Source organism: Ilyonectria robusta, assembly GCF_021365365.1.
Source record: "Ilyonectria robusta strain PMI_751 chromosome Unknown BGZ61scaffold_2, whole genome shotgun sequence".
NCBI lineage: Eukaryota > Fungi > Ascomycota > Sordariomycetes > Hypocreales > Nectriaceae > Ilyonectria > Ilyonectria robusta.
In genome coordinates, this window is record NW_025764436.1 from 2,789,258 (window position 1) to 2,813,217 (window position 23,960).

Sequence of the window (23,960 nt, forward strand, 5' to 3'; positions counted from 1 at the left end):
CATAAACCCAAGAGTACAATGTAAACGGTTAATTACATTTTAAATAAATCACCTCCCACGCGCATAATGAACGGCCCTTTACTTTAACTCACCGAAGATTTTGGTCCGTAAGGTTCTGACTTTTGCAGATCGTCGTCCATTGCAGAATAAAAAGCGAAAGTTTATCAATTTGCCACGGGTGCCTTGTTTGTCTAGTTTCCCGAACCGCCCCAATAACCGGACTCCATACTCTCCAACTTTCTAAACAGTAAAACAATAGATCCGCAATCTCCCTATAGTAATGTGCCAGATAGTAAATGGCCTCCTAATGGATGTTCGTTGGGGTCTTCTGCCAACCAGGCGCAAGTTCGACGCCATCCTCGCTGGCGCTGTCCAACAACTGCTTGCCGCGTTTCTTTGCGATCCAATTCCTTACAGACCGGATGAGCCCTGGCATCTCCGAGTTCGGGCCTGTCATGAACTTCCCTGGGTGCATGATGTTGAAGGCTCCGATAGCTAAGAGCATGGGGACCGCCTCTAAAGCGTAAAAGTATGCCTCATGGGTGGTTAGAGCATTGTCTTGGCCAAGGCCGCCCGAAAACTCAACCAAACGATAAATAATACGAATGGTTATCATCGCCAAAGAGAAATAGAGAGTGCAGAGCAGTGTCCCCCAAGGCGATCCGAAGATGCTCGCAGATTCCTTGCTTGATCTGTCGACCCTTGACATGGATCGCTGAAATGCGATACACAGACCCACGAAAATCAAGATGAAGAATTCTTGCAGGGCGATACCGCCCATGTAGATATGAACGGCGTGGAGTTGCAAATCAGGAGGCGATCCTGGACCCGCCATACTTCCACCAACGAGCTGAATAATGAAGGATATTATGTCTAGGCCGACAAATACGGCGCCGAGTGTTACAGCAGGCATCCGAAAGATCGACCGGGACGGGATAAAGTAGTATACCATTCGTCCCAGTGTCATGTACGCAAAGGCGTTCACCCCTGGTCTTGTTAGTTCTTAGCCCGACAGGATCAATCTAGGGGACTAACAGAGCGGCGCCAGCAAGATGAAGATCTGGAAGACGAGATAGACCCCACTACTCTGAGGGGCTTTTGTGCTCACGGCTCGGAAAATGAAGGCGCAGGTCTCCCAAAGGCTCGCCATGATAATGACCCAGCACCACTTCTGTAATTCACCCTCGTCAGATCGCGCCCTCAAATTTGAAACCATTCAACATACGAACCTTCTTGTACCGCGCAGCTTGCCAAATGTGCACCGCCGTCATGGTCGCGAACAGACCCGCAAAGACCAACGCAGCGGCGAAACTGGGATAGTAGTTCCAGATCGCGTTGCATGTGCCTGGTGGCAGATAGCCGTTCTTGTCCGGCTTGAGGGTTTGGTGGCACGTCGGGAGGGTGAGGAGGATGGTCTTGGCGGGGATTGTAACGTGGCTGTTTGTAACGCCATCAATAACGACAGTCTGGGTGGTGGTGTAATATCCAGTTGGTGCCGCGGTGGTGGTCGCTTTTACTTTCGTGGGTTGTCGTTCGGACAGCTCTACTGAAGACGTTGGTGTTGATGAGTGTGTCGTGGAAGGGATCACGAGCGCTAAGCTGGTGGAGGCTAGGAGGAGCTGGACTAGCAACGTGGTAGGGTTGAGATGCATGTTGAAGAAATGTGTCGAAAAATGGAATAAGATGGATGTCAAGTCTGGGCAAAAAAGGTGATTGTGTCCACGGTTTATATCCTCCATCGCGCCCGATGTAATTGTCGTAATCTGCCTTGTCATATCTGCTTCATACAAGTCCGATGTTGTTGCGAGGCTCAGCACTTCAGAGTCCGAGCCGACCAGTGAGATGCACGGAATTAAAGCAGGGGCTCGCACGATCCTCACAGCCCTACGCAACGCATCGCAGCGCGCTTATTCCCTTGACAGGCATGTTAACATCGGAAACGCCCCAGTTTTGCGGCTGTACGTGCTTAGCTTGGCTATTCTTAACTTGTTCATTTGCGGCTGCTAATTGCCCATCATGTCTGTACCGTGATCCATTCGCGGTGCGTCTCAATGGCACCCCCGGAACCCAACTTGAGCAGGTTCATGCATCTCCGTCGCGCTCTCACACCGTCTTCGTCGAGAAACTCCTCGGGTTCCCCTAGGAAATACCCCCGGATGCGTTTCTCATCCGATGGCAATCCTGCATCTTCGAAGCTAGGACTGCCGCCTGGCAGGTCAAGCATTTCGGGTGTAAGCTTAATCTCATGTTCCACCTCTATCAATCGCGTTCCGACAACGTGCATCGTGATCGCGTTCCACAACGATTCTCGCGAGCAGGACAGCGACTTCATCAATGACAGAGCTGCCACCCGGAGGCGCAAGTAGCGGCATTTAATGACTACAAAATGCAAGAGGGGACTAAATCCCATGTCAAACATAAACTTTTTGGGACCTGTGGTGCTTGTCTCCAAGGCACACTGGGCCATGTCAATGATGTTCTTGAAATCCGCCAACACCTCGTCGTAAATCATCTCGCCTTTTGTGAGGCAGTTGCGCACCCAAATTTGGGACACAACCCACCGCATCTTCAGTGCGAGGGATGCTGGGTCTTTGTTTGTTTCCAACGACCGCGTGGCTTGGAATCTGGCAAATGACTGTCCCCAGTCTACAAATGCGAGGGCAAGTGTGCGCTGTTCATCTACCATGGACGACGATGGAACATCGCCTGGGTCAGTTCCGATTTGGTACCTTTCGCTCATGCGAACAAGACGAACCGCGCGGGCGGCGAATACATCCAGATGGTGCTGTGCTTCGATTATACTCTGGAAGCCCACGCTCGCCTTTGGAGCGTGGTTGGTGAGGGAGGGGAAGTCGGATATGGTGCCGCCAAAGAAGAGAGGGAAGATGCTCATGTGGCAAAACACAGCGGCAAGTTTGGAGTTGGTTCGAGCGGTGCTGAGGACACGGACGCCATGTCGCGTGTGGTTGACGGCGGCCTTGTCGTCGCCGCGGAGGAATTCGATGCAGATGAAGAGGATGCAAACGACCAGAACGGTGTCGATGTCTGGGGCCTGCGACGTCACGACTCTTTTTATAGCTTGATTGTAATGGCGAATCGCAAAAGCGTTGTCCTTGGTCTGACAAGTCGAAGCGGAAAAGTCTTCGAAAAAAGAGCTGATGGCTAGGACAGCGTGTCGGGCTGCCGGCTCATGATGGGTCACTTGGGCGACGAGATGGGTCCAGAACGATGCGTCAAACGGGCCGGAAAGGACAGGCGCCACGACTTGATGAAAGAATGCAAGACTCCGAAGCTCAGCGACATCGCAAGCTGGAGTCACAGATGGCTGGGGCCGCAGCAGGACGTCCCAGGATAGCGAGCCAGCAGGGGGCGCCCGGTAGCCGTCGCATGTCCGACCTGTCTTCTTGCATCTCAGACACTGTGGCCAATTTTCGTCGCATTTGACCTTTCGGATTCTTGGCGTTTGTTAGCTGGTCGAGCGATGCGGCTTGATGAATCGTCACGTACTTGCAGGTCGCGCAACCGGTCTTGACCTTTGCTGTGCCCTTGCGAGCCATTTCCACGTTGAGGGTTTTGTAATCCGGCGAGAAGTTGTAGGTGATCTCTTCCGTTATTTCATCGTGTTTGATCAAGGGGAAAGTTCAAGGTCTTGCCGAGAATGATCAACAGCTCCCCCGTGTTTGTCGAGCATGCGACGGAGGCTGAGCTGCTGAGGCTGTGCCGCTCCGTGTCCGTGCTCCGAAGCGCGGCTGTGGGGCTGTGGGGCAAATCCGAGCCGGCGAATCTCCGCGCGTCGCATCGCGAAGGGGGTCTTATTGAAGGAGCCGACAGGGATCACACAGCCACTGCTGTGAGATGCTTGGATTGCGACATGTGTGAAGCGGCTAATCTCTCATGTCTTATGGTTGTTGTTGCATTAACTTGCTGTTTTGAACAAGTACATGGTTCATTTTCACCTTCTCTTAAACGTGCTACCAGCGAGCTGCAACATGGAGTACTTTCGGGTATCCTTCATCTTCATAGGTAGTTAAACTTGCCCTAAAAGCAAATCATCAATCCCACACATGCTATCTTGAGATACGTATGACAGCATATTACTAGCCACCTCATTTGTTACTCAATTTTAAGATATCGTCCCCATGCGATTGGTATCTGCGGTCATGCGAATAGTAGTGCTCGTTATTTTGTCATTGACGGCTCATGTAAGCCAGAATAATAGTTCATTTCTCATTAATTTGCCTTGTGTCCTGCAATTACTCATCCGCCAACGTGCTGTACATGTTCCCATGACCGGACAGATATCCTGCCATTCCACTTGCGCGTACATCAACAAGGCCATCCCCCTGTGATCCCGGCCGAGGCACCAGGTCTTCAATCGCCCATGCAATTCTCTCAGCTCCCACTTTAGCGCCTCCCAAATTCGGCGCCGCAGGACCCAGTTGTAGCGCGGCCATTCTGCCCATCATGAATAGCGGCACGTCGTCGTTCCACATCAGGTCCTCGTTGACGCAGGGGAACCCTCCTCGTCCCTCGATGGGATATTTCTCGAGCATGGTCTTCAGGTATGGCAGGGATGAAAAGTCTGTCTGAATGCCCGTGGCGAAGTATATGTAGTCCATGGCCGGTAGGCCCTCGATCGGTGGACTGGTCTGCACCGTCCACATGCCGTTTCCGTCATTTTCGTTAAACTTGGCATCGACAAGGCTTGTTTCTGTGTGGAGCTCCAGCTTTTTGCTGATAAGGTGCTTCTTGAGTCGCTTGTGGAAGAGGGGCGTGAGGCTGCCGCCGCCGCGAGCCTCTTTGATGATCTCGAGTCTCTCGTCATCTGAATCGGCAGTCCAGAACCGGGCCTGCTCCGCGTTCTTGTACTTTCCCATCCACTCCAGGTCAACGTCAAAGTGCTTGATGCGCAATGGGCCTCTCATGATGTGCCACACTTTTGTGACGCCTCTTCGGATCGCCAGGTCCGTCAGCTGAGCCGACGTGAGACCGCCTCCAACCACGAGGATGTTGGTTGCGCGGCGAGCCTTTATTCGCTCCTGGACGATAGGGTCTGGGAACCGCTCAATGTGCATGCTGTGGCATGTCTGGGGCAGCGACTCGACAGAAGGCATGGATGGGATCCGGGGGATCTTGGCCACGTTGGCCGGGCCGACGGCCAGCACCACGGCCCGGGCGTATCGCCGAACTTGGTTGGACGTGACCGTGAAGAGCTTCTCGTCGTCGATGGAGATGCCCTTGACGACGCCGTAGTCTATGTGCTCCATAGACTCCTTGCGGATGAGCTCGGGGCCCAGTTTGTATCGGTCAGCAACCTTTTCGCAGTGGTCGCAGAAGAGGGAGGTCGAGGGCGTGTAGTAGTCGTTTCTTTCTCTCAAGTTGATGGCGATGCGAGCTGCTTGCCTTTACCCCGGATGATTAGCTCAAGGTTACTTAGACAATAAACGGTAACTCACTTTCCGCCACACGCACGATGCCCTGTGGACTTCTTCTTCGAGTGCTTGCTGATTTCCTTGCCCACACAGTTCCGAATCTCCACCAACTCGCTCTCCCGCTCATTCGAATAGGCGTGCGAGAGCAGGGCATCGCGGTCCTGAGGATCAACGTGCCACAGCATGGGACTCCGCAGGTGCGAGATGTCGTACATTTTGAACAGCCTGTTCCAGCGGCCCATCCAGGTCCCGGCGGTGGCGTCCAGGACCAGCATCTTGTACTCGGGCCGGGCCGTCTGTGCGTTGGATATCTTGCCGCTCTTGACGTGCTTGAGCGTCACCTTCTTGCCGTACTTGCCGATCCAGTGATAGCGGCGGTGTTCTTCGTCCGTGAAGAGTGCGGCGGGGGTGTGTTCCCGGAGACGGGCGGCGATGGAGAGGCCACAAGGTCCGGCCCCAACGATGAGGACATCGTAAATGTCCTCTTCTTCACGTACCTCTTTGGCATCCATGTGTGCGATATGGACAAAAGAGTGAGACAAAAAAGCTCCAGCTTCTAGAGAGATCAAGCAGCGAAGATGATCAGACTCACAGGTCGAACTCCTCTTATAGGTAATTCGGGCTTTCCCCTCGCCTCTGATGCAGCCCCTCAATTTGTTTGGGGCGCTGATTACAGTGCATCGCGAATATGGAGATGAGAACCTCTATGGCTACCCCGGTTGGTTGTTCCGTAGCTATGATTGATCACTGAGTAGTGGTTTCTGTTGACGACACCCTGATGGACATCGTCATCATGGGCCATCAAGGTGTTAAGACAGGGTCCACCAGCGGCTCATGACATTCGCCGACAGTAAACAGCTTCAAAGTTAGAGTTCATTGAATGGGTTTCGCGTTGGGACGTGGCCTGATGATAATGTAGCTGTCCTTTCCTGATTGATGTGCGGGAGCAGGCGTGTATCAATATGCATTACATAGGCGTTTTCGATGCATCTCGTCGGAGTTTCGACGTCTTTTTGCGATATTATCATTTGGCCAGTAAACTAAATTCCGCGTCTTGTTCATTTCTGACTCCCGTTTGGTGCGCCTTGGCCGATTTTTATGTCTGTTGATGGACTGGTGGGAATATTCGCACGAAAGCGCCCCTTCTCTGGCTTTCTCTTGGGTTTTGCTGATAAAAGAAAATCGTTCTCTAGCCTTGGTGAGTTAAATATCCATGATGATTGGATATAGTGGTTCGTGTCGTTAGAAAAGGTGTCCCATTTTTGAGACACGACAAACTGCTTGCATCTCATCCAAGTCCACTGCGATCGGTCATAAGGGACTAACTAGGTCGAGCCGAGAAGAATCTCTACCAATGTAAATTCGTCATTTAGGTCAATTAGAGACATCTGTTCAAGTTTGTCGTGGCTTTAGTCTTCATCTTGATGAAATTCTTGGCGAGTGTATCACAGTACACCCAAGTTACTCTCACAAGTCTCGTGTGTCTCAATTGAGATGCCGTCATTTGACGTCACAGTCAGCACCATAGTAATGGTTTCACCGTGTCTAAGATGCAAGATCTCAGATCAAAGAAACAGATCATTGCCCGACGCATGGTGACATGCATTAGATTAACCGTCCCGTAACATAAACTCGCACTCCCTTGTAATGATCACCGGAGTGAGGCATAGCCCCGGTACCTCTCTGGCGATCACATCCCTAGTGGACCGACCATCAGGATTTAGGACCTGAGAAAGACATCTTGTCTATCAACCCACACACAGGATCTACACAGAAATCATGACCTTTATACCTTGTCATCGATAAGGATAATTATGCTGTTGCGTAGCCACACGTTCCGGTACTTGTCTCACAAGTAGGCTAAATCGCCATCTCACAAGCTCCGGGTGATGTCGTGGCGTTGACGTCACCTGCTCCGAACCTCCAGCTGTACAATGCCCACCGATATGATCGAGTATGTCGTGCTCATTTAAGAGGGCTACCTTAGGAGGGCGGGATAGGGAAAACTCAATCATCCCAAATCACAATCATCTCACCAGATCAAAATGTCGGCCGCAAGACTCATCGCCACAACGCGCTCCACCGCCCGCATCGCCCGCGCGCGCCCTGGCCTGTACGCCGCGGCTGCCACCCGCCGGCTGCACCAGGAGCAGGACCCCAAGGACAACGGCGCGAGCGTCATCGACGGGCTCGCCGGGGGCAGCGCAAAGGGCCGCACGGGCGGGGGCAAGCCGCTCAGCAGCTCGTCCAAGAACGCACCGCCGCAACCCAAGATCACCAACCAGAGCGTGCCGGGCAACTCGCAGATGGCGCAGCTGACCGAGGAGCAGCGGCGCGAGGTCGAGGAGCACAACCGCGACTTTGACGCCAAGCACGACCGCGGGCAGAAGGCGCCAGACGACAGGGTTGACAAGAAGTTTTGGAGCGGTGGCGACCATCGCTAGGTCACTATCGTGGGCGGGGTGAGGCCGCAAGGCGACCAGGACAAGAGACAAATGGATGGATTGGGGAATGGTGGAATAGGGCGGGTGTGACGGCGACTGCAGGGCGGAAGCCACCCTTGTATGATAGCCGGGGCTGTACTTTTGCTACGAGGAAAATGGCACCGGTATTTTTGTTGGACCGCCCTTTTGACATTGTGTCTGCCGTACGGGTGTGCCGTGTTGGGAAGAATCGCCTTGCAACAACCGTCTTGGCGGGTCGCCTGGTGCGCATATCTACTCTGCGTGCCTCTCCTGCGCCAGTTGGCTGGATCGCCTCGGCGTTTGGCTGAGTCAATGGGGTTGCAGAGCATCACTTGGTACTTTTTCAGAGTGGCTAGATTTGGTGGCTCAGTTGAATGACCAATTTGTTGGATGATCGGGGCATCGAATAAACGTCCGAATCCTCTTTTGTACCATCTGGGGGGTGGCGTTGTGTTACCGAACCTCACATGTTGTCCTTTAGATCTCGCCCTGTAACTCCAGTGCGCCGCCACCGCAAGATTCTTCCTGTCAACATCCAGGGTGTGACCAAGCCCGCTATCCGACGTCTCAGTCGTCGTGGTGCCAAGCTCGGGTCCGCCCTCTTGCTATCTACACATTCGACCCTGGATGCAGTGCACTTGGGCCGTGTGTGTGGGTTATTGTTTGACTGACAGGGACACTTTGGGTCATGCCAACCTGGAACGCATCGCCTTGGCTCCAACCACTGCACCGGAACGGCCAACAAGGCTCTCCGCGGACAAAAAGCCCCACTGGATCTGTCGCAAGGCCGACTGGTTCTTTTGTCTTGTTCGAAAGTACCCCCACTTCATCATCCCCGGACGGCAGCGGACAAAAGTTCAGCTGCTCACCCCCCGGCATGTATGCCATGTGGTGATGAATACTAGCGCGAGCTGCAGGCAGATCCCCTAATTAGACTATCAACGCCCTGATCTCAGGACGTGTTTTGCCCATGGCATGACGCGGCGGGTGGTTTGCGCATACTAATGCGCATACTAACGCCCTAGGGTAGTTTACCCTTCTGCGCCAAGCATGGTACTTTCTCCTCTCCGACTTTTTCGCAACCACCAATGGTCCGCGCTGACACTCCTCATTGGGCCATTCTCAGCGCAACATGCACAACATGCATCTCGAGCAAAAGGGCGAGCGTCCTGTCTGTGGATGTCTTTTTGCTAATTGCCTGGAGATCCTAATCTGGCCACTCACATTCAAGCACGTCCTCATCCGGAGGCTCCCAAAAACGTTTATCACCGAAACCGCAGGACACGGAAGGCCATCATTAAAGGAACAACGTGGGTAGGGCGGTAATGGTTAGGGTCAAAACCAGCTTGATCATTTGAGCTCGGCGCCTCTGGGGCAACTCGCTACTCGCTTTCTCGCATGTATAAGAGTCTTGCAACCCCACGGACTTGGACCCCATCGCATCAACTCTTGTCTTTCTCAATCATTGAAGACAAGTTTCCCTCAGATCGTCTCGTATCCAGATTGCACCATGCCAGACCGACAAATTCCAGTCTCTCGAAAGCCCTCGGATGGCAGCTTCACGTACCAATCTGGTACCTACCCCGATCGACTCAATGCCTGGTTGAGCGAGACCAACGGTCAGATGCCATGGAATCCACTCTTCTCGGTTGCCTCGATACCCCCGACCAAGGGCACTTCTTTTGGATCGCCAAACACTGTGTCAAGCACAGTCGCACAGCACGGAAGTGCACAATGAGCCGACTCAAGCCAAAGGAACGAATGAGTAAGATCAGAGCCATCAAGTCAGTGACTATGGACGAAATTTCTGACCCCAACGATAGGCAATAGATGCTTTCCCTTCACGGGGTGCAGTTCGATTTCAATAGGAGATCAGGGACGCGGCGCAAGGGTTTGGTCTGGATGGTTTAATGACTCAAGGCGTTTGGAACCTGTGTATAACCATGGTCAGTTTTTTGAAGGTGAAGCGCAGGTTGTAGAACACAAGAGTAGAGATAGTTGGGTACTGTCAGAGGAAATAAAGGGATCATGCAAGGTAAACCTTGTCAAATACAATCTAGCGTGATTTTGTTTGTTCATCATGTGCAGGGAGAGGGTTGAAGTAAAAAAATGACACGTACCAGATGCTCGGAATGTGCATGTGTGTGATGATTCCAACGGGCCCAACGATTGGGGGCGTTGGCGAGTTTGCTGAAAGGAGGATTCCTGATAGAACAAAACGCTCAGGGTCTGCCGCCCCCGGATGTGCCGGCAATTTGACCGATGGCGCCACGGATCTGATCCACGACTGCCTTGACCATCCCCTGGGGCTTGGTGTGGCCATCCAGGCCGCCATGCGATGGCTCAGTACCAATGGTCGGAAGAACATTGTCACCAGCAGAAAGGCTAACAAACAACGCAAAGGGCACGAGCCATACGCAGAGTCCAAAGTACGAAGCAATCATTGTGAAGCTTGGGGCGTCAACGCGATCGTAGTAGGATGCTCTCTGATAAGCTCGTGATTGCGTGTTGGAGAAGTGGCGGAACCACACATAGTGGTTTACGAGAACCAAAACTGGAATAGGAGTTAGCAAATGCCGCGTTGATGGATTGAAGGCATCGTACTGCAAGAGAGGATGAACAAGGGATCCGACAGCTTCACGAACGGGAAGCGTCGCATGTTGCCCAAGTAGATGACGTGGGAGAAGATGCCTAGCATGGTAGCCCCGAAGGGGAACCCATCAACGATCCAAAGAGCCGACTGAATGATGACGACCGTGTAGATCAGACGCGTAAGGAAGCGCTTGGCGATGACGCTGTGCTCCTCGACCAGCTCCGACAGGTAGTAGAGCCCGGAGGCAATGGCCAGCGTCAGAAAGCAGAAGCCGATAAGGGCGCCGGCATAGCCGACAAGAGGAAGAATCCACATGGTTGTAGTAGAGGTCGCAGACGCAGTTGCAGAGAATCGCAATCGTCGGGGAGGTTGAGATTCACATGGCGAAGGAGAATTGGTGCAAGGAGGAAAGGGGAAAAGGGTGTGATATTTGAAGCGCGCAAAGGACACGTTCAGGGAGCCCCGCTAACAGAGGACACGCGCTTGCCAATCGCGGGCAGGCCAATTTCAAACATCATGGAGCTTGTTTATTCCGCTCCGAGGCCCCGCCGGCAGTTGGCTGACCCGGGCTCCGATGCTTATCGATAACGCGGGCAACCCACTCCGCTTCACAAAAAAGTCGGAATCCTTGCTGGAGGCACCAAAATCGACGACGACGGACGACGGAAACGAGCAGAACACGGTTCTACGACGATAGCAGCAATTGCGAACTAGAAAAGCAGAGGGAAATTTATTCGCGAATTTTCTCCTGAGGAATCATCACCATGTCTCGCCCCGAAGACACCCTGTATGCGACCAAGCCCCCACCATGATGCCCCTCTAGCTCACACCCACGCAGCGCGGCCGACGTCCACTATGACGATATCGAAGCCCGAAAGTACACGACGAGCTCCCGAATCCAGAACATTCAAGCCTCAATGACCCGGCGAGCCCTGGAGCTGCTCGACCTCAAGTCCCCGTCCCTGATCCTCGATGTCGGCTGCGGAAGCGGTCTGTCCGGCGAGATCCTGTCCTCGCTCGACCCCGAAGAAGGCGGCCCTCACACCTGGATTGGCATGGATGTGTCGCCTTCAATGCTCGACGTTGCGCTGCAGCGAGATGTTGAGGGCGACCTCATGCTGGCCGACATTGGACAGGGCATCCCCTTCCGCGCCGGCTCCTTCGACGCAGCCATCAGCATCTCTGCCATTCAATGGCTCTGCAGTGCCGAGACGAGCGATACCTCCCCTGCCGGCCGACTCACCCGATTCTTCAACGGCCTATACGCCTCCCTGAAGCGAGGTGGACGCGCTGTCTGCCAGTTCTACCCGAAGAACGACCAGCAACGACACATGATCACCCAAGCCGCCGTCAAGGCAGGGTTCGGTGCCGGTCTCCTGGAGGATGACCCCGGCACGAAGAACGTCAAGCTCTACCTCGTCCTGACTGTCGGAGGCGGCTCCATAGAGAACAAGGGTGGCGACATCACTGGCGTGGTCGAGGGCATGGAGGACGTCGACGTCTTGGATGCCAGGAGGCAAATCAAGAACAACAACACCGAGGTGAAAAAGGGCAGCAACGCCTGGATCATCAAGAAGAAGGAGCAGATGGAGAGGAAGGGCAAGGTAGTCAAGTCGACCTCCAAGTTCACTGGACGAAAGCGACGAATTGCATTTTAACGCGACATGATCGCTGCAATCTAGACGATTGCTTGCATTTGCACGGCGTTGGTGGATGGTGGGACTCTTTTAATTTCATAGTAGATCAATTCGTAAATTCCGATACCCTTTGCTAACCCGCTCGCATTGTTCATCTCTTACATTCCCCGAGGTACCCTCAATTGCGGGTGCGTCCCCGCAAATCGTAAATTCTTCCCAGCAGCTGCTCTCATTGAGGGTGGCGGCCGAGAAGAGATGTTGACCTTACACTGGGGTCTCCGGAGCATCGTACCGCTCGCAGTTTGCATTCATGCATCTGCTAGGGCCATCATACGAATATCACACTTAATCTTGAGACATCTGTAGCTATGTTCAGAGACCGGAAGTTGAGCTTTCCCGGCCATAACCTCAGACATCGGACTTAGGCCACCCGGTCTCAGGTCCGCCGCATCAGAGCTCTGTCCGCGGCCGGTGGTTCCGGAGGCCTCACCTCTGTATTTATAAGACTGGACATTGGACCGCCAGTAAGTAAGTAGAAAAAGATCAAGTGCTTTTAACATCAGGTGTGACAATCAGAGATATGTTGCCCCCTTGCAGATTTCTGAGTTTTGTACCTAGACTAACAAGCACTTGACCGTGCCCACGTGGGTCGCCTTGGGCGCATCCCCCATAACCAACACCTAGATCACCAGCGGCTTGTCGATTATCTGTTGCTGTTTTTAATTGGATTTAATAGTGGCCCCATGGGAAAATCAGTGTGAGACAGCGCTGGTCTGGATTCCAAACCTCATACGCCCAAGGTCAGCCTCTTCCTGCAACGTCCTGCTAAGCTACAAACATCGTCTGCCAAGAATAGCTCCACGAATGATGGCAGCACAACGGAGGACGCATTCACTCCCAAGGGCGTCTTTTGGTCCGACCAGAAAGACGGAAGGTGTAACTTTTAAGGAGAGTTTCAGAGCCGGCCCGTCCCACGGTTGCGAGCCAGGTCGGGTTACTAAACACGCTGCATGAGTCTCAACTTGTCCAACCCTTACCCTACGCTTGGTCGGAGCTGATTGACCCGATAGGGTGCCGATCTGAACCAGGGTGGTGGAACAAATATTTGAACAAAATCCAGGGCCGTGTCTAGACCCTGGATCGGCCTCGTGATCAGCGCTGATCCTTCTGAAATGTTTGTCGTGGTGAATTCGTTTGGGACACTCTTCCGGAAGGTTATTGGCGGACATGCGAGTGTGGTGTGGAACTCTGTTCGCACCGTACTACGTAGGCATCACCAGAGTTGAGTCGCACATGGAAATGCCCGGTGTTGGGCGCCCTTGTCAAGAGATGGGGTGATTTCTAGAACGTTTGCATGACGTTGACATCTCGTGAGGTTCTCCATGCTTCTCTGCGAGTGCAACGTACTGACGTCATGACTGCTGACGGACCACTGCCAGGCCCTACTAGATGTCCTTGCCCCCTGCGGGACTATCCCCGGTCGGTGCTGGGAGCTCGGTGCCTATGGAGCTGCGAGGCGCCTATCCGGGAACTACTACGTAGTAGACCAGTCCCCTCCCTGCAAGATTCCAGCAATCAAGGCCCCACTCCCAGTGATCCGATCACCGCTATGGGTGTTGCCCTCGTCCATCTCTAGTCGAGGCCTTCTGAGGAATTCGCTACGCAACTGATTCCCGAACTCTCAAGACGCAACCCGCAGGGGCCTTGTGGTCGCGACATTTCCAACCCTCCGGATGCGCACGAAATTGACGCTCCAGCCTCAAAAATCGCCGGCTGCTCACCTTGCACTGGCTCACACCGACCACCGAGGCTCGCATTCCACAAGCCCTCGTTGCGCAGCACGGACGCGGGCCAGGCCGCAGACGCCGACGCTGCAGACTCGCACCCCGGAATACTCCCTTGACGCTGTGCAGACGTCTCTATTTCGGCCTCCATCACGGCCTTCACATCCCCCATCGTGCCTATGGCTCACAGGGTAGCCCCCTTCCGCGCCGTGACGGAACCGGCTCGTGAGCGCGAGACTTACAGGTTCGTCTTGTTGGCCTTGGTCGTCCTGTGTTGCTCCACGTCAATCACTTCACCCGCCCCCTCCCTTCTCAATGCCCTCAGGGCTAATAGCGAACTGTGCTGTACTGCAGGTACTCTACGTCCCTCTTGTCGACTACCATTTTGAACCCGCACGGCCGTGTCATTTCCAATGACAGGCTGACGGCCGCCGATGATACCGCCCTCACGGCCTTTGCCCAGCTCGGTGCTTGCCAAACAAGCACCACCCGGTCACTCATCTCGCTGTTTGACGAGAACTTCCAGTACATCATCGCCGAAGCAACGCCCACCCTACCTCTGGTGCCCAATCTCCGATCTGAGGATCGCAATGAGGACTTGTTCCATTGTGGCACAGCCATCCCCCGAGGCCATGGCGTTTGCGAAGCCAGCCTCTATGAGATAGAGCCATCCCAATCCGACGCCAAGCGAGATCCGACCGAACTCCCCATCAACCTGGTCCACGACCTCAACGCCGATCCGCAGTATTCTAGCAAGGCTTACGGCCAGCCAGGTGCTTCCAGATTTTACGCTGCTGTTCCCATCCGGACGCGTAAGGGAATCAACATAGGCGTGTACTGCGTCATGGATACGGATCCACATGACGACTGGAACGACCAACACTCCCAAATTCTACGAAACATCTCCAAAGCCATCATGCGGTACCTCGAAGGAAACAAAGCAAGGTCTGCCCACAGGCGCAGCGAGCGTATGAACCGAGGAATTGGATCTTTCATCGAGTCGAAATCCACCATGTCGGGGTGGAGGCTTGGACCCCACGCTGGAGCCTTCGAGGACAACGCCAAACTCGAGGGTGCCCTGAACGTGAAACAACAGGCACATCAAGACCAACAGATTCTACTGGCGCATCAAGATGGTTCTCAAACCGGATTAACTGAACCCAACAGCGGCCCAGGTGTATCACGGACTGGCCAGGCAGAACACGAGCGACCAGACCCAACAAGCCCAGGATCCCCAGCGCCCGTACCTGCCTCGATTTCAACTGAATGCTGTACCGAAACAGCCACAATAGCACCAAAAGCCAATGAAAACCTTCGGCAAAGTGCCATCAACCTCATCTTCTCAAAAGCTGCCAACCTAATTAGGGAGTCTATTGAGGTAGAAGGCTGTCTCTTTCTCGACGCATCCATAAGATCATTTGGTTCTCTGGGCAGCCCAATGACTTCAGATGATAACGACGAACCGAGCCCCTACTCAATCGCCTCCGGGGACAGAAGCAGCAGTGGTACTAGCAGCAGTGACGAGAGCAAGGACTCCTCGTCTGGCCAACAGGTATGGCCGCCCTGTCAAGTGCTTTCCTTTTCCACGTCCGAAAAGTCCAGCATTGATGGGGAGGCGAATTCGACCCTTCACGCGACTGTGGCCGAAAAATTCCTTGCAACTCTCTTACGACGATATCCGAGGGGCAAGATTTTCTTTTTTGGTGCAAATGGCGAGCTGCAGTCCAGCGATTCGTCCGAGGAGGACCAGACCGGGACGCCGAATCGAAATGTGACAACGCCCGGTGAGGGCGCACGAACTTCGCTTGGTACGGACCAGAATGTGCCGCGAAAGAAGTCCCGTCGAAATCCCTGGGCGCGACAAAAGGAGGGTCAGATCATTATGAAAATCTTCCCGGGAGCTCGTAGCGTGGCCTTTGTCCCTGTTTGGGACCCAAGGAGAAACAGATGGTTCGCCGGCGGCTTCATCTACACCAACGCACCGACTCGCGTCTTCTTGACCGAATCAGAACTCAGCTACTTGAGGGCATTTGGAATGCTGGCCATGGCGGAAACCGCAAAACACGAAATCGTTCTTGACGAAAAGGCCAAGTCTGACGCTCTGAGTTCACTTTCTCACGAGTTACGATCCCCGTTACACGGAATTATCCTGGGTGTCGAATTGTTAAACGACTCGGAACTGACCGTCTTGCAAGGTGATATCGCACATACACTAGAAACTTGCGGTCGCACTCTCAGTGATACCCTTGATCACCTCCTCGACTTCTCCAAGATCAACAACTTCATGGAGACAACAAAGCAGCAGCAGAAAACAGCTGCTGGCCGAGGAATTCGGAAGAGCTCAGCCAAAACAATCGAGGCTGGGATGATGAGTCTGACTTCCGTCGTTCGGCTTGATCGTTTGGCCGAGGAAGTTGTTGAAAGCGTGTTCGCAGGCTACAATTTCCAACAATTGTCCATCTCACAGTTTAGCAGCCACAGAGGCGAGTTTCACGCCGATGTAACTGCGAACCACCGCATGGACAAGGTGCGAGCAGAGGAGGTTCTAGGCCCGGCAAAGGTGACGTCGGGCAAACTTCAGATGACCTTCGGAGACGTATCAATCTTCCTCTTGGTTGACCCATCCTGTGAATGGGCCTTTCACACTCAAGCTGGAGCCATTCGTCGAATCATAATGAACCTATTCGGCAACGCCTTGAAATACACTGAAAGAGGCATTATCAAGGTCGTACTCAGTCAAAGTCAACCCCAAAAGAGGGCTCGCGACGAGGAGAGGCTTGTTACCATTACGGTTGCGGACACAGGGGCAGGCATCAGCAAAGACTTTCTTCAAAATAACCTTTTCAAGCCATTCACTCAAGAAAACCACCTGGCTCCAGGTACAGGTCTTGGATTGAGTCTCGTCAAGAAAATGACGTCGCAGCTGCGCGGGCATGTGTCTGTCCACAGCAGTAGCGGAGTGGGAACCACGATCCACGTGACGCTGCCACTTGTGCAGGCGCTGCTCTCACCTGGAGATTCTTCACCACTGGATGACGAGCTGGGACGGAAGGTTAATGAGCTCCGTGGGCTTCGTGTCTGCTTATTGGGATTCGACGACCACAACTCTAATCGTGGGGCTCTGGGCGGAAATGGTGAAGACCATGACGGTAATGCCTTGATACGAGCAATCTGTCGGGACTGGCTCCATATGGAAGTCGTTTCTGGGCCAGATGGCGAAGCTGTCACCCCCGACCTTGTGCTGTTGACAGAAGGTGCATTACCCCTACGATATCACAGCCAGGCATTATCCAGGTCGCCGTGTGTTGTCGTGTGTGCGAACGCTCTCGTGGCGTACAAACGTTCGACGTCACCTAAGCTGGATCGATCTGACTTCGTGGAGTTTATATCGCAGCCGTAAGTACTTCCATCTATGCAATGACCTCACGCTCACGAGTGATTAGCATCGGCCCAAACAAGCTGGCCAAGATCCTGCACTTGGTATTCCGACGATGGACGAATATGCAGACAGTTAGCTCCCCGGCTGCCGTAGAGTATCAAAAACCAGAGTTTGTCTTTCCAATCGTCCCCGAACTTTCGCCCCCGCTCTCGGAATCTCCCAGTTTGGATGGACCGAGCACAGTTCCCTCATCGATCTCAAAACCGCTGGAACACTGGCCGCCCGCGCCCCCATACACAACCGAGTCTTATCACGAGTCTCAATCCGCGTTTAAGAAGCTGAAGCTCTCCTCTGCCGATACGAAGACCGAGTACCTTGTCGTTGACGACAATCCCATCAATCTGAAAATCCTCTCCTCGTATCTGAAGAAACTGGGGCAGGAGTACCGGACAGCAACAAACGGCCAGGAGGCCCTCGAAGCGTACAAAGAATATCCTGATGGCTCCCGGTTCATCTTTATGGATGTCTCGATGCCTGTCATGGATGGATTCGTCGCCAGCAGAGAAATCAGAGCCCACGAGCGCGAGAATGGACTCGAGCCTGCGTTCATTGTTGCGCTTACGGGCCTGGCTTCTGCGGACGCACAGCGCGAGGCTTTTGGCAGCGGCATGGACTTGTTCCTCACGAAGCCCGTTCACCTGAAGGAACTGAGAGCCATTTTACAATCGCATGGCGTTTGTTCCTGATTCCGCTTTCGTTTACGACACTTTTTTTTTATTTTTATTTTTATTTTTTATTTTTTACTTACAACAAGAAGATCTCAAGCAATAGAGAGGTCCAGTTAAATATAATTTCTAGCATCCATACACGACACCCAAGCCGCCTCGGTCGCTCCAGGTATCAGACAACCATGGTTGAGACCCGCCTAAGAATCCTTCTATGCCTGCGACGACAAGCTGAGCGCTGGGCTCGATCATATTGACATCTGCCCTGCGAAAAGGGCCTGCGAAAAAGGCCTGCGAACAAGGCCTGCGAAAAGGTAGCCGGTACATAATCCTGCTTCTCGGCATCTTCCCCGAGAGCTGAACTGCCTCTGCAGGCTCGCCCTCTGCAACGGCGCCAGCTTCCTTAGTGGCGCCGATTTCAGTTGTGCGGCACCAGACGGGCATCGACGACTCGTAGACATATGATTAACGAGCGAAGGGCACAAGTGCAATTGAATGTATATACACGAAGAAACCCCAAACGGCAAGCAGATCGTGATAGAATACGCAGCTGATGCGCCAGGACTCACTGCGTATTAGCGCAGGTGCTTAATAGTAATAGAGCATAATCCACCTAACTTAGATGTATTCCATGTTCGCCCTGCCAAACCACCACAGATCCTCCACCTAAGAGTAGGATAAACAAAGCCAATCAAACTAAGACAGTAAAAAACAAAAGTACATCATTAAATGCTAAAAATATCAAAAAGATTTGTCAGAACCAGGAATCCACCTGGAACTGCACCTCACATCTGCCACAAGTTTTCTTGCACTCATCCTCTTCTAACAGCGTGCTCGTCTCTAGTCGCCATGGTGCTCGGACCCAGTACGATACACCACTGAGTACTCACTGCCATCTTGGGTCCAGCGGCTCACAGGCTCGACTGCCCTCAGGTCTTACCGCTAACGGGGGGACAACTGCCCCTGACGCACTGGGATCTTCCGCCACGCTTGCTGGGACCCGCCGCCAGGTCCTGGGACAACACGGCCAGATGCAAACCCCCAAGGCCCAGGGCGTCGTCCTGCAGAACTAGCCCTACCCTGTGAGCCGCCGCCGTCCAGGTGCCTTCACTGCGAGTGCCGACGGGGTCTCGAACCCTCGGCCTCTGTGTCCCTCGGCGACCTGGCCCGACACGACCCGTGAAGCACTGATCTGAATGCATTGGGCTGGGAGGTGTGCCAGCCCAAGCAATGGACCTTTAACCTGTCACGGCAAAAGACCCGCCAGCATCCGCGATCTTCACGCGTGCGAGGATTTTATTTCCACATATATGGGATTGCATTCATGCTTCTGTAAACTCGAGGGCATATGAATCATCTAAGTTACCTCCAATGTATTGTAGTCCACCATATCGCATCATGTCAAGTATTTTATATTTCACACATAACTACCAACCCCTCGGAAATGTAGAAATCGCCGTCAAAAACGCACCATATTGTATTTTAGTCTCGTCTCTTGAATCACTCCTCAGTTGACTCCTCCCCAGATAGCTCATCCCTGGTGGTAGACTCATGAGCCCCATATTCAAGTAGAAGCGCCTCGATCTTCACGCATGCGTCCTTTATCGCTTCGACTATAACCTCCCCTTGAACAAAGCCATCGTAGTCAAAGTTCCGTATTATGCAAAGCGGGCTCTCACCACGGATTCTGTGAAACATGCCGAGCATGATATCCTCTCCCCATTCAATTCCATCCTCATCCCCGGTGTCGTTTGCATCTGCTCTAGATTCTAAGAGTAGTTTTACCTCTTTAAAATCCTAGGCTGCAACTGCCATCTGCAAAGGTGCGATCCTGTATCCAGCCATAGTTGGGGATGCCCTAAGCTGCAATAATCGTAACAGACAGTTATCCTGGCAACCGGTCTTGTGCATATGCCAACCAGTAAACGGTAGCAGTATCTTTGAAAGATCAAAGGCTTCCACCTGGAAATCGAGTAGGAGATTGAAGCTCTTTGAATGCCCCCCTTTCTGGTCTTCCTACTAGTGCAAGAATTCCACGATAGATCCTTGGAAGTGATATTCCTCATAGTCATAAAAGGAGCAGACACAATAATTCTGCATCGAATTGTGACCTCGGCGCCACTTTTGCATTGACCTTCTTCAGGAAAGCCTTCGCCAGCTCGTTACTCTGATCCGTAAACAGTAAGTTGAGGAGTATGACGACGTCGTTGATTACAAGTAATTCATGCCAGGTAAGAGTCCGGAATTTATTATCATTCCGCAAATCGAGTGGGAGGATTTCGAGTTTGAGCAGCTCTAAATGGGGGTTTCATGGATCCAAGAGATCATACACGTCAAAGCCACCACATCACCCTTCCGACAATTATGACGGTCCCATATTTTCGAGAGAGAAATAGAGGAGACCGTACAGTACAAACCGAAATAGTCTCCAAGAGCTTTTTCTGCTAACTTTTTATTGCTTCCCTAACCTGATAGATCGTTGTGTTGGGGGTGAACCCGGTGAAGTGCCTCGAGCATCACCATTTTGGTAAACTTACAGTTGCTCGTTTCCTTCTCTATTCCAAAGCAGGCTGCGGGACCGTGCCAGATGCGGGACGATTGTAAGAGTTCCAAGACAGTGTAATGCGTAGAGTATACCTCGGATTCTAGTGAATAATCCTGGTTTTGATCAGTCTCGTTCAAGGTTATCGTTGTCAGGTACTCGTAAAATTCGCGGAGTAATTCTTCGTCGCTTACGTAGCCTTAAATAGACGGAATGGTGCTCAAAATACTTGTTCGAATGACTTCAAGAAGACTAGTGCCAAAAGCAATTTGCATTCCTTTTGCCTTGCTGGATAACGCGCACAAAATTTCGTCGTGCAAGTGAGATGGCCAAAGGCTTAGCCTCTGGTGTGTATGCAGCTTTGACTGGATATACAGTTTTATGTTTTCATCGAGTAATGGGTTCTGCATTGATACTATGAGACAAGTTGGATTGGTTGAGACAGCTTGGGACGATGGATGATCTTGTCTTTTGGTCTAGGAAGGAAGAAAGCTAGCTATTTATGCCTAGGGATCTGACTGATCCAGATGCCTTTGATGAGGCCAGATATCCCTGATCTGATGATCCCGATCCTAACCGTTGATCTAGGTTGTTGAGGATCATCTAGGTTGAAAGTCTCTATCTAGGTTCAAAGGAAAACCACGGTACAGGTCCGGTCCTATGCAAAGCTGACTTTTCCTATCGGTCCGTCTGACAGATACGAGGGCTGAAAACCTGCCAAGTACGCTCTCAATGTCGATATACTCTCGACTGGTGGCTATAACGTGGACCTTTAGGAATTCGGCGTGCTCTGTGCTTTCGTCAATGGAATCCATCACCAGATATACGTTGTCAAAGCCCTCGGTGATTGCTTCGAGAGACCGTAAGAGATCTACCAGGCTAGGCTCTCCTCTATACTCATACAACCTGTGCAGGTGAGGTGGCGTTGTGTCCGCCTGACGGCAGAGTTGATACAATGTCTACTTTAGGAGTGGTGCTGTCTCGTTCTGATTGTGGCCAAAGTAGCAATAGTAGTAGACATGGGCCTGTTTCTGTGTTGTAGCTTTGTTTACGCAAAGACCCTTGACGGCTGCGATTAAACGGGATGCCAAGATTGTCTTGCCGGCCCCAGGCACTCCATGGATCCAAATACATCGAATTCTAACCTCGGTCCAAGAAAGACATTCATCAGAACGGAGCATCCAGCTTACCGGCCCAATGATGAAGAGGAGAGGAGTCAGTTGCACGAAGCCATTGGTAGACTTGAGGTGGTCCCAAATCTTGTTGGAAATTCATTGGTTAGATAAGACCTTCTAGATCGACATATTTATCTTATACGTACCTGTGAGAGTGGCATGGATCTCGTCGTTCTTGCACTTGATCTCCTTGATGTCTCGGCTTTTAGACGTTAGCACTCGCTAGTCCAGTGGAATTTTCGCACTGCCCACATTGTGCAACACATCTACCTTCGATTTATAATTACACTGTTAAACAACACGAAACTGAGACTGGTACAAGAGCTAAGGGTTTAAATACACCTCTGTGGGGTTATTTTGCGGGGAAGTCTTGTAAAGCTATTGGTAGTATAGACAGTTGTTTTCGTTATTCATGAAAGACTATCTTTATATAAATCTAATTCTCTTCTATGCTAGTTAATAACACCTTATCCGTTAGTTTAAAGGAGGAGTATGCGAAAGAACAGATGTGTGGTGCTAGAAAATACCCTAGACTGCAAAGTCGGTATATTTGGAAGATCAACAGCCTCGTGTCTCAAGCAAGGATGACATAAAAGGAAAAGGCCCTTTCTTTAGTTGAATTTAACCCAAAGCGGCGACAATTTGTATGCATGGGTTTGTTGGTTTTGTTGGTTCCGTTAGCAAATAGAGCCATTCGTCGTGTGCTTGGCCAAGCCGCCGGACACACCAAATTATATTGCTACAATTCATGCATAATGAGTCTGGTGGCTCTGTTGAGGAGTGTTTGATTAATTTCGTAGGAACTACCCATTCACAGGCCCTAGTTATTATCCCGTTGAGAATGCTGAGTGGTGATTTCTTCTGCCCGATGCTCCGAACCTAAAGAATTCCCTGGGAATGGTGGGGCCGGATTTTTTGGATTTGGATTGGAAACTACGTCTTGACTAAACGTAGAGTAACGCTGGTTTGGAGTGCGTGAAGAGAGCTCCGAAGGGGGGACAAGTACCTCTCAGGGAGGCAATGGCTGTTGTTGCGGGGCATATTGTTGAGGGGCATGTTGTAATAAAGGTTGGTAATACACTTGCTGCGCTGGATATCATTTAGCCTGCGCGTACTGTTGTAACACTGTTGTGACATGTGCTGGGGTAGAACCTGAGGCGCATTGTAGTTGTAGTTCCATGACATTTGCTGGTTGCCGCCGCTGACCATGGAGGTTTCGGCTGTGGACTAGAGACCATCATACTTCTTGGTACCGATTGCAATAATGATGCACAATGCTATAAAAGCAAGCCAAAACGGAAAGATAACCGCGGTTATGTGGTGGTATGGTCGATAACTGCCATTCCTTTCAATCGTGGCAATCGTAACAACTCCGTACGTTGTGTGCAAGAGCCAAAGACCTGATTAGTCAACCAAGAAAGTTGAGATCTAATGGAATTCAGTCATGATATGGCTAGACGAGGGTAGCAAAAGGAACTTACCGTGGCTACACGCTTCTCGGATCGTGTCTGTTATTCCATCATCACAGCTCGGGCACCAACCAGAGCAGACGCAACAAAAACTAGTGACAGGAAGGCTATAGGAAGGTTGTTTAGAGCGACCACGTTGTCAAACGAACTGTCATGATAAAACTTGATCTGCAACGTGGTGGATGCGAGAGCGAGAGTGACGAGGACAATGGCAGCGCCATAGGTAACAATCTTGACAACCTTGTCCATCTTGATAGGCTCCTCAGACTGAACGATAAGGATGCCAGCCGTTACGCGCGGGAGTATCATGAGAATTAATATGTCCGTGATGCTGATCATGAGACCCGCAAGAGCTGCGATGATAAGACCGTCAGCTCCCCCCAAACCGAGACTTGGATCATAGTCCAACAAGACCAAGGCAAATCGGATGGCATCCAAACAACAAAAGCTATTTACGAAAAGTGGTCAGATTGGTTGCTGAGTGACGTGCCAAGATGATTGAGGTAGTGCATAAAATGGAGGCTACCAATGAGCAGAGGAAAGGGACATAATTAGTGAAACTAACAACGAGAAAATAGCAAATGCAGCTTTTAAATAGTTGGAAGCCGTTCGAGCGGGATCTCTCCGGGTGCGAGTCTGGCAGATGGAGACCAAAACGGAGCAAATGAGGCAAAAAGAGTGAGGCCGACGAGCACCTCGAGGGCGATCCAGTACTTCTCCCTCGGATAAAACGACATGGCAATGGCATACGCGACGAGT

At 52.1% G+C, this 23,960-nt stretch overlaps 10 protein-coding genes across 10 annotated transcripts; 4 read left to right on the forward strand and 6 right to left on the reverse strand.

The window, feature by feature from the left end:
• Nucleotides 1-304: 304 nt before the first annotated feature.
• BGZ61DRAFT_339623 (RTA1 like protein-domain-containing protein) lies at nucleotides 305-1,652 on the reverse strand (the record flags this gene model as incomplete). Its single annotated transcript, XM_046239246.1, has 3 exons — nucleotides 305-987; nucleotides 1,036-1,171; nucleotides 1,230-1,652. The coding sequence occupies 3 exons, from the start codon at nucleotides 1,650-1,652 to the stop codon at nucleotides 305-307; spliced, it is 1,242 nt and encodes a 413-aa protein (XP_046111086.1).
• A 362-nt stretch (nucleotides 1,653-2,014) lies between these two features.
• Nucleotides 2,015-3,557, reverse strand: BGZ61DRAFT_339419 (uncharacterized protein; the record flags this gene model as incomplete). Its single annotated transcript, XM_046239227.1, has 2 exons — nucleotides 2,015-3,455; nucleotides 3,508-3,557. 2 exons carry the CDS (start codon nucleotides 3,555-3,557, stop codon nucleotides 2,015-2,017), a joined length of 1,491 nt encoding a protein of 496 aa, XP_046111087.1.
• A 696-nt stretch (nucleotides 3,558-4,253) lies between these two features.
• Nucleotides 4,254-5,944, reverse strand: BGZ61DRAFT_340790 (uncharacterized protein; the record flags this gene model as incomplete). Its single annotated transcript, XM_046239339.1, has 2 exons — nucleotides 4,254-5,403; nucleotides 5,457-5,944. 2 exons carry the CDS (start codon nucleotides 5,942-5,944, stop codon nucleotides 4,254-4,256), a joined length of 1,638 nt encoding a protein of 545 aa, XP_046111088.1.
• A 1,533-nt stretch (nucleotides 5,945-7,477) lies between these two features.
• Nucleotides 7,478-7,876, forward strand: BGZ61DRAFT_472644 (uncharacterized protein; the record flags this gene model as incomplete). The annotated part of the gene is made up of 1 exon (XM_046248364.1): nucleotides 7,478-7,876. The coding sequence occupies one exon, from the start codon at nucleotides 7,478-7,480 to the stop codon at nucleotides 7,874-7,876; it is 399 nt and encodes a 132-aa protein (XP_046111090.1).
• Nucleotides 7,478-8,373, reverse strand: BGZ61DRAFT_554171 (uncharacterized protein; the record flags this gene model as incomplete). Its single annotated transcript, XM_046255573.1, has 1 exon — nucleotides 7,478-8,373. A coding segment is annotated over one exon (501 nt), but the record flags the coding sequence as incomplete, so codon positions are not given.
• Nucleotides 8,374-9,061: 688 nt separating this feature from the next.
• BGZ61DRAFT_92787 (uncharacterized protein) lies at nucleotides 9,062-10,012 on the forward strand. The gene is made up of 2 exons (XM_046257232.1): nucleotides 9,062-9,662; nucleotides 9,721-10,012. Exons 1-2 carry the CDS (start codon nucleotides 9,296-9,298, stop codon nucleotides 9,960-9,962), a joined length of 609 nt encoding a protein of 202 aa, XP_046111091.1. The 5' UTR covers nucleotides 9,062-9,295; the 3' UTR covers nucleotides 9,963-10,012.
• Nucleotides 10,013-10,119: 107 nt separating this feature from the next.
• Nucleotides 10,120-10,805, reverse strand: BGZ61DRAFT_340318 (DUF396 domain protein; the record flags this gene model as incomplete). The annotated part of the gene is made up of 2 exons (XM_046239298.1): nucleotides 10,120-10,451; nucleotides 10,502-10,805. 2 exons carry the CDS (start codon nucleotides 10,803-10,805, stop codon nucleotides 10,120-10,122), a joined length of 636 nt encoding a protein of 211 aa, XP_046111092.1.
• A 297-nt stretch (nucleotides 10,806-11,102) lies between these two features.
• On the forward strand, nucleotides 11,103-12,252 carry BGZ61DRAFT_441794 (S-adenosyl-L-methionine-dependent methyltransferase). The gene is made up of 2 exons (XM_046244636.1): nucleotides 11,103-11,275; nucleotides 11,327-12,252. The coding sequence occupies exons 1-2, from the start codon at nucleotides 11,255-11,257 to the stop codon at nucleotides 12,146-12,148; spliced, it is 843 nt and encodes a 280-aa protein (XP_046111093.1). The 5' UTR covers nucleotides 11,103-11,254; the 3' UTR covers nucleotides 12,149-12,252.
• Nucleotides 12,253-14,090: 1,838 nt separating this feature from the next.
• BGZ61DRAFT_490005 (uncharacterized protein) lies at nucleotides 14,091-18,036 on the forward strand (the record flags this gene model as incomplete). Its single annotated transcript, XM_046250282.1, has 4 exons — nucleotides 14,091-14,155; nucleotides 14,395-15,682; nucleotides 15,731-17,307; nucleotides 17,355-18,036. 4 exons carry the CDS (start codon nucleotides 14,091-14,093, stop codon nucleotides 18,034-18,036), a joined length of 3,612 nt encoding a protein of 1,203 aa, XP_046111094.1.
• A 4,629-nt stretch (nucleotides 18,037-22,665) lies between these two features.
• BGZ61DRAFT_472647 (uncharacterized protein) lies at nucleotides 22,666-23,750 on the reverse strand (the record flags this gene model as incomplete). The annotated part of the gene is made up of 4 exons (XM_046248365.1): nucleotides 22,666-22,959; nucleotides 23,214-23,240; nucleotides 23,274-23,649; nucleotides 23,728-23,750. The coding sequence occupies 4 exons, from the start codon at nucleotides 23,748-23,750 to the stop codon at nucleotides 22,666-22,668; spliced, it is 720 nt and encodes a 239-aa protein (XP_046111095.1).
• Nucleotides 23,751-23,960: the final 210 nt, after the last annotated feature.

Excerpts from the sequence above, each read along its gene's own strand:
- BGZ61DRAFT_92787 (XM_046257232.1), top strand. The coding sequence starts at position 9,296 with ATGTATAAGAGTCTTGCAACCCCACGGACTTGGACCCCATCGCATCAA. Across the intron at positions 9,663-9,720 it reads CAAGCCAAAGGAACGAATGA|GCAATAGATGCTTTCCCTTC; the intron begins GTAAGATCAGAG and ends CCCCAACGATAG.
- BGZ61DRAFT_441794 (XM_046244636.1), top strand. The coding sequence starts at position 11,255 with ATGTCTCGCCCCGAAGACACC. Across the intron at positions 11,276-11,326 it reads TGTCTCGCCCCGAAGACACC|AGCGCGGCCGACGTCCACTA; the intron begins CTGTATGCGACC and ends TCACACCCACGC.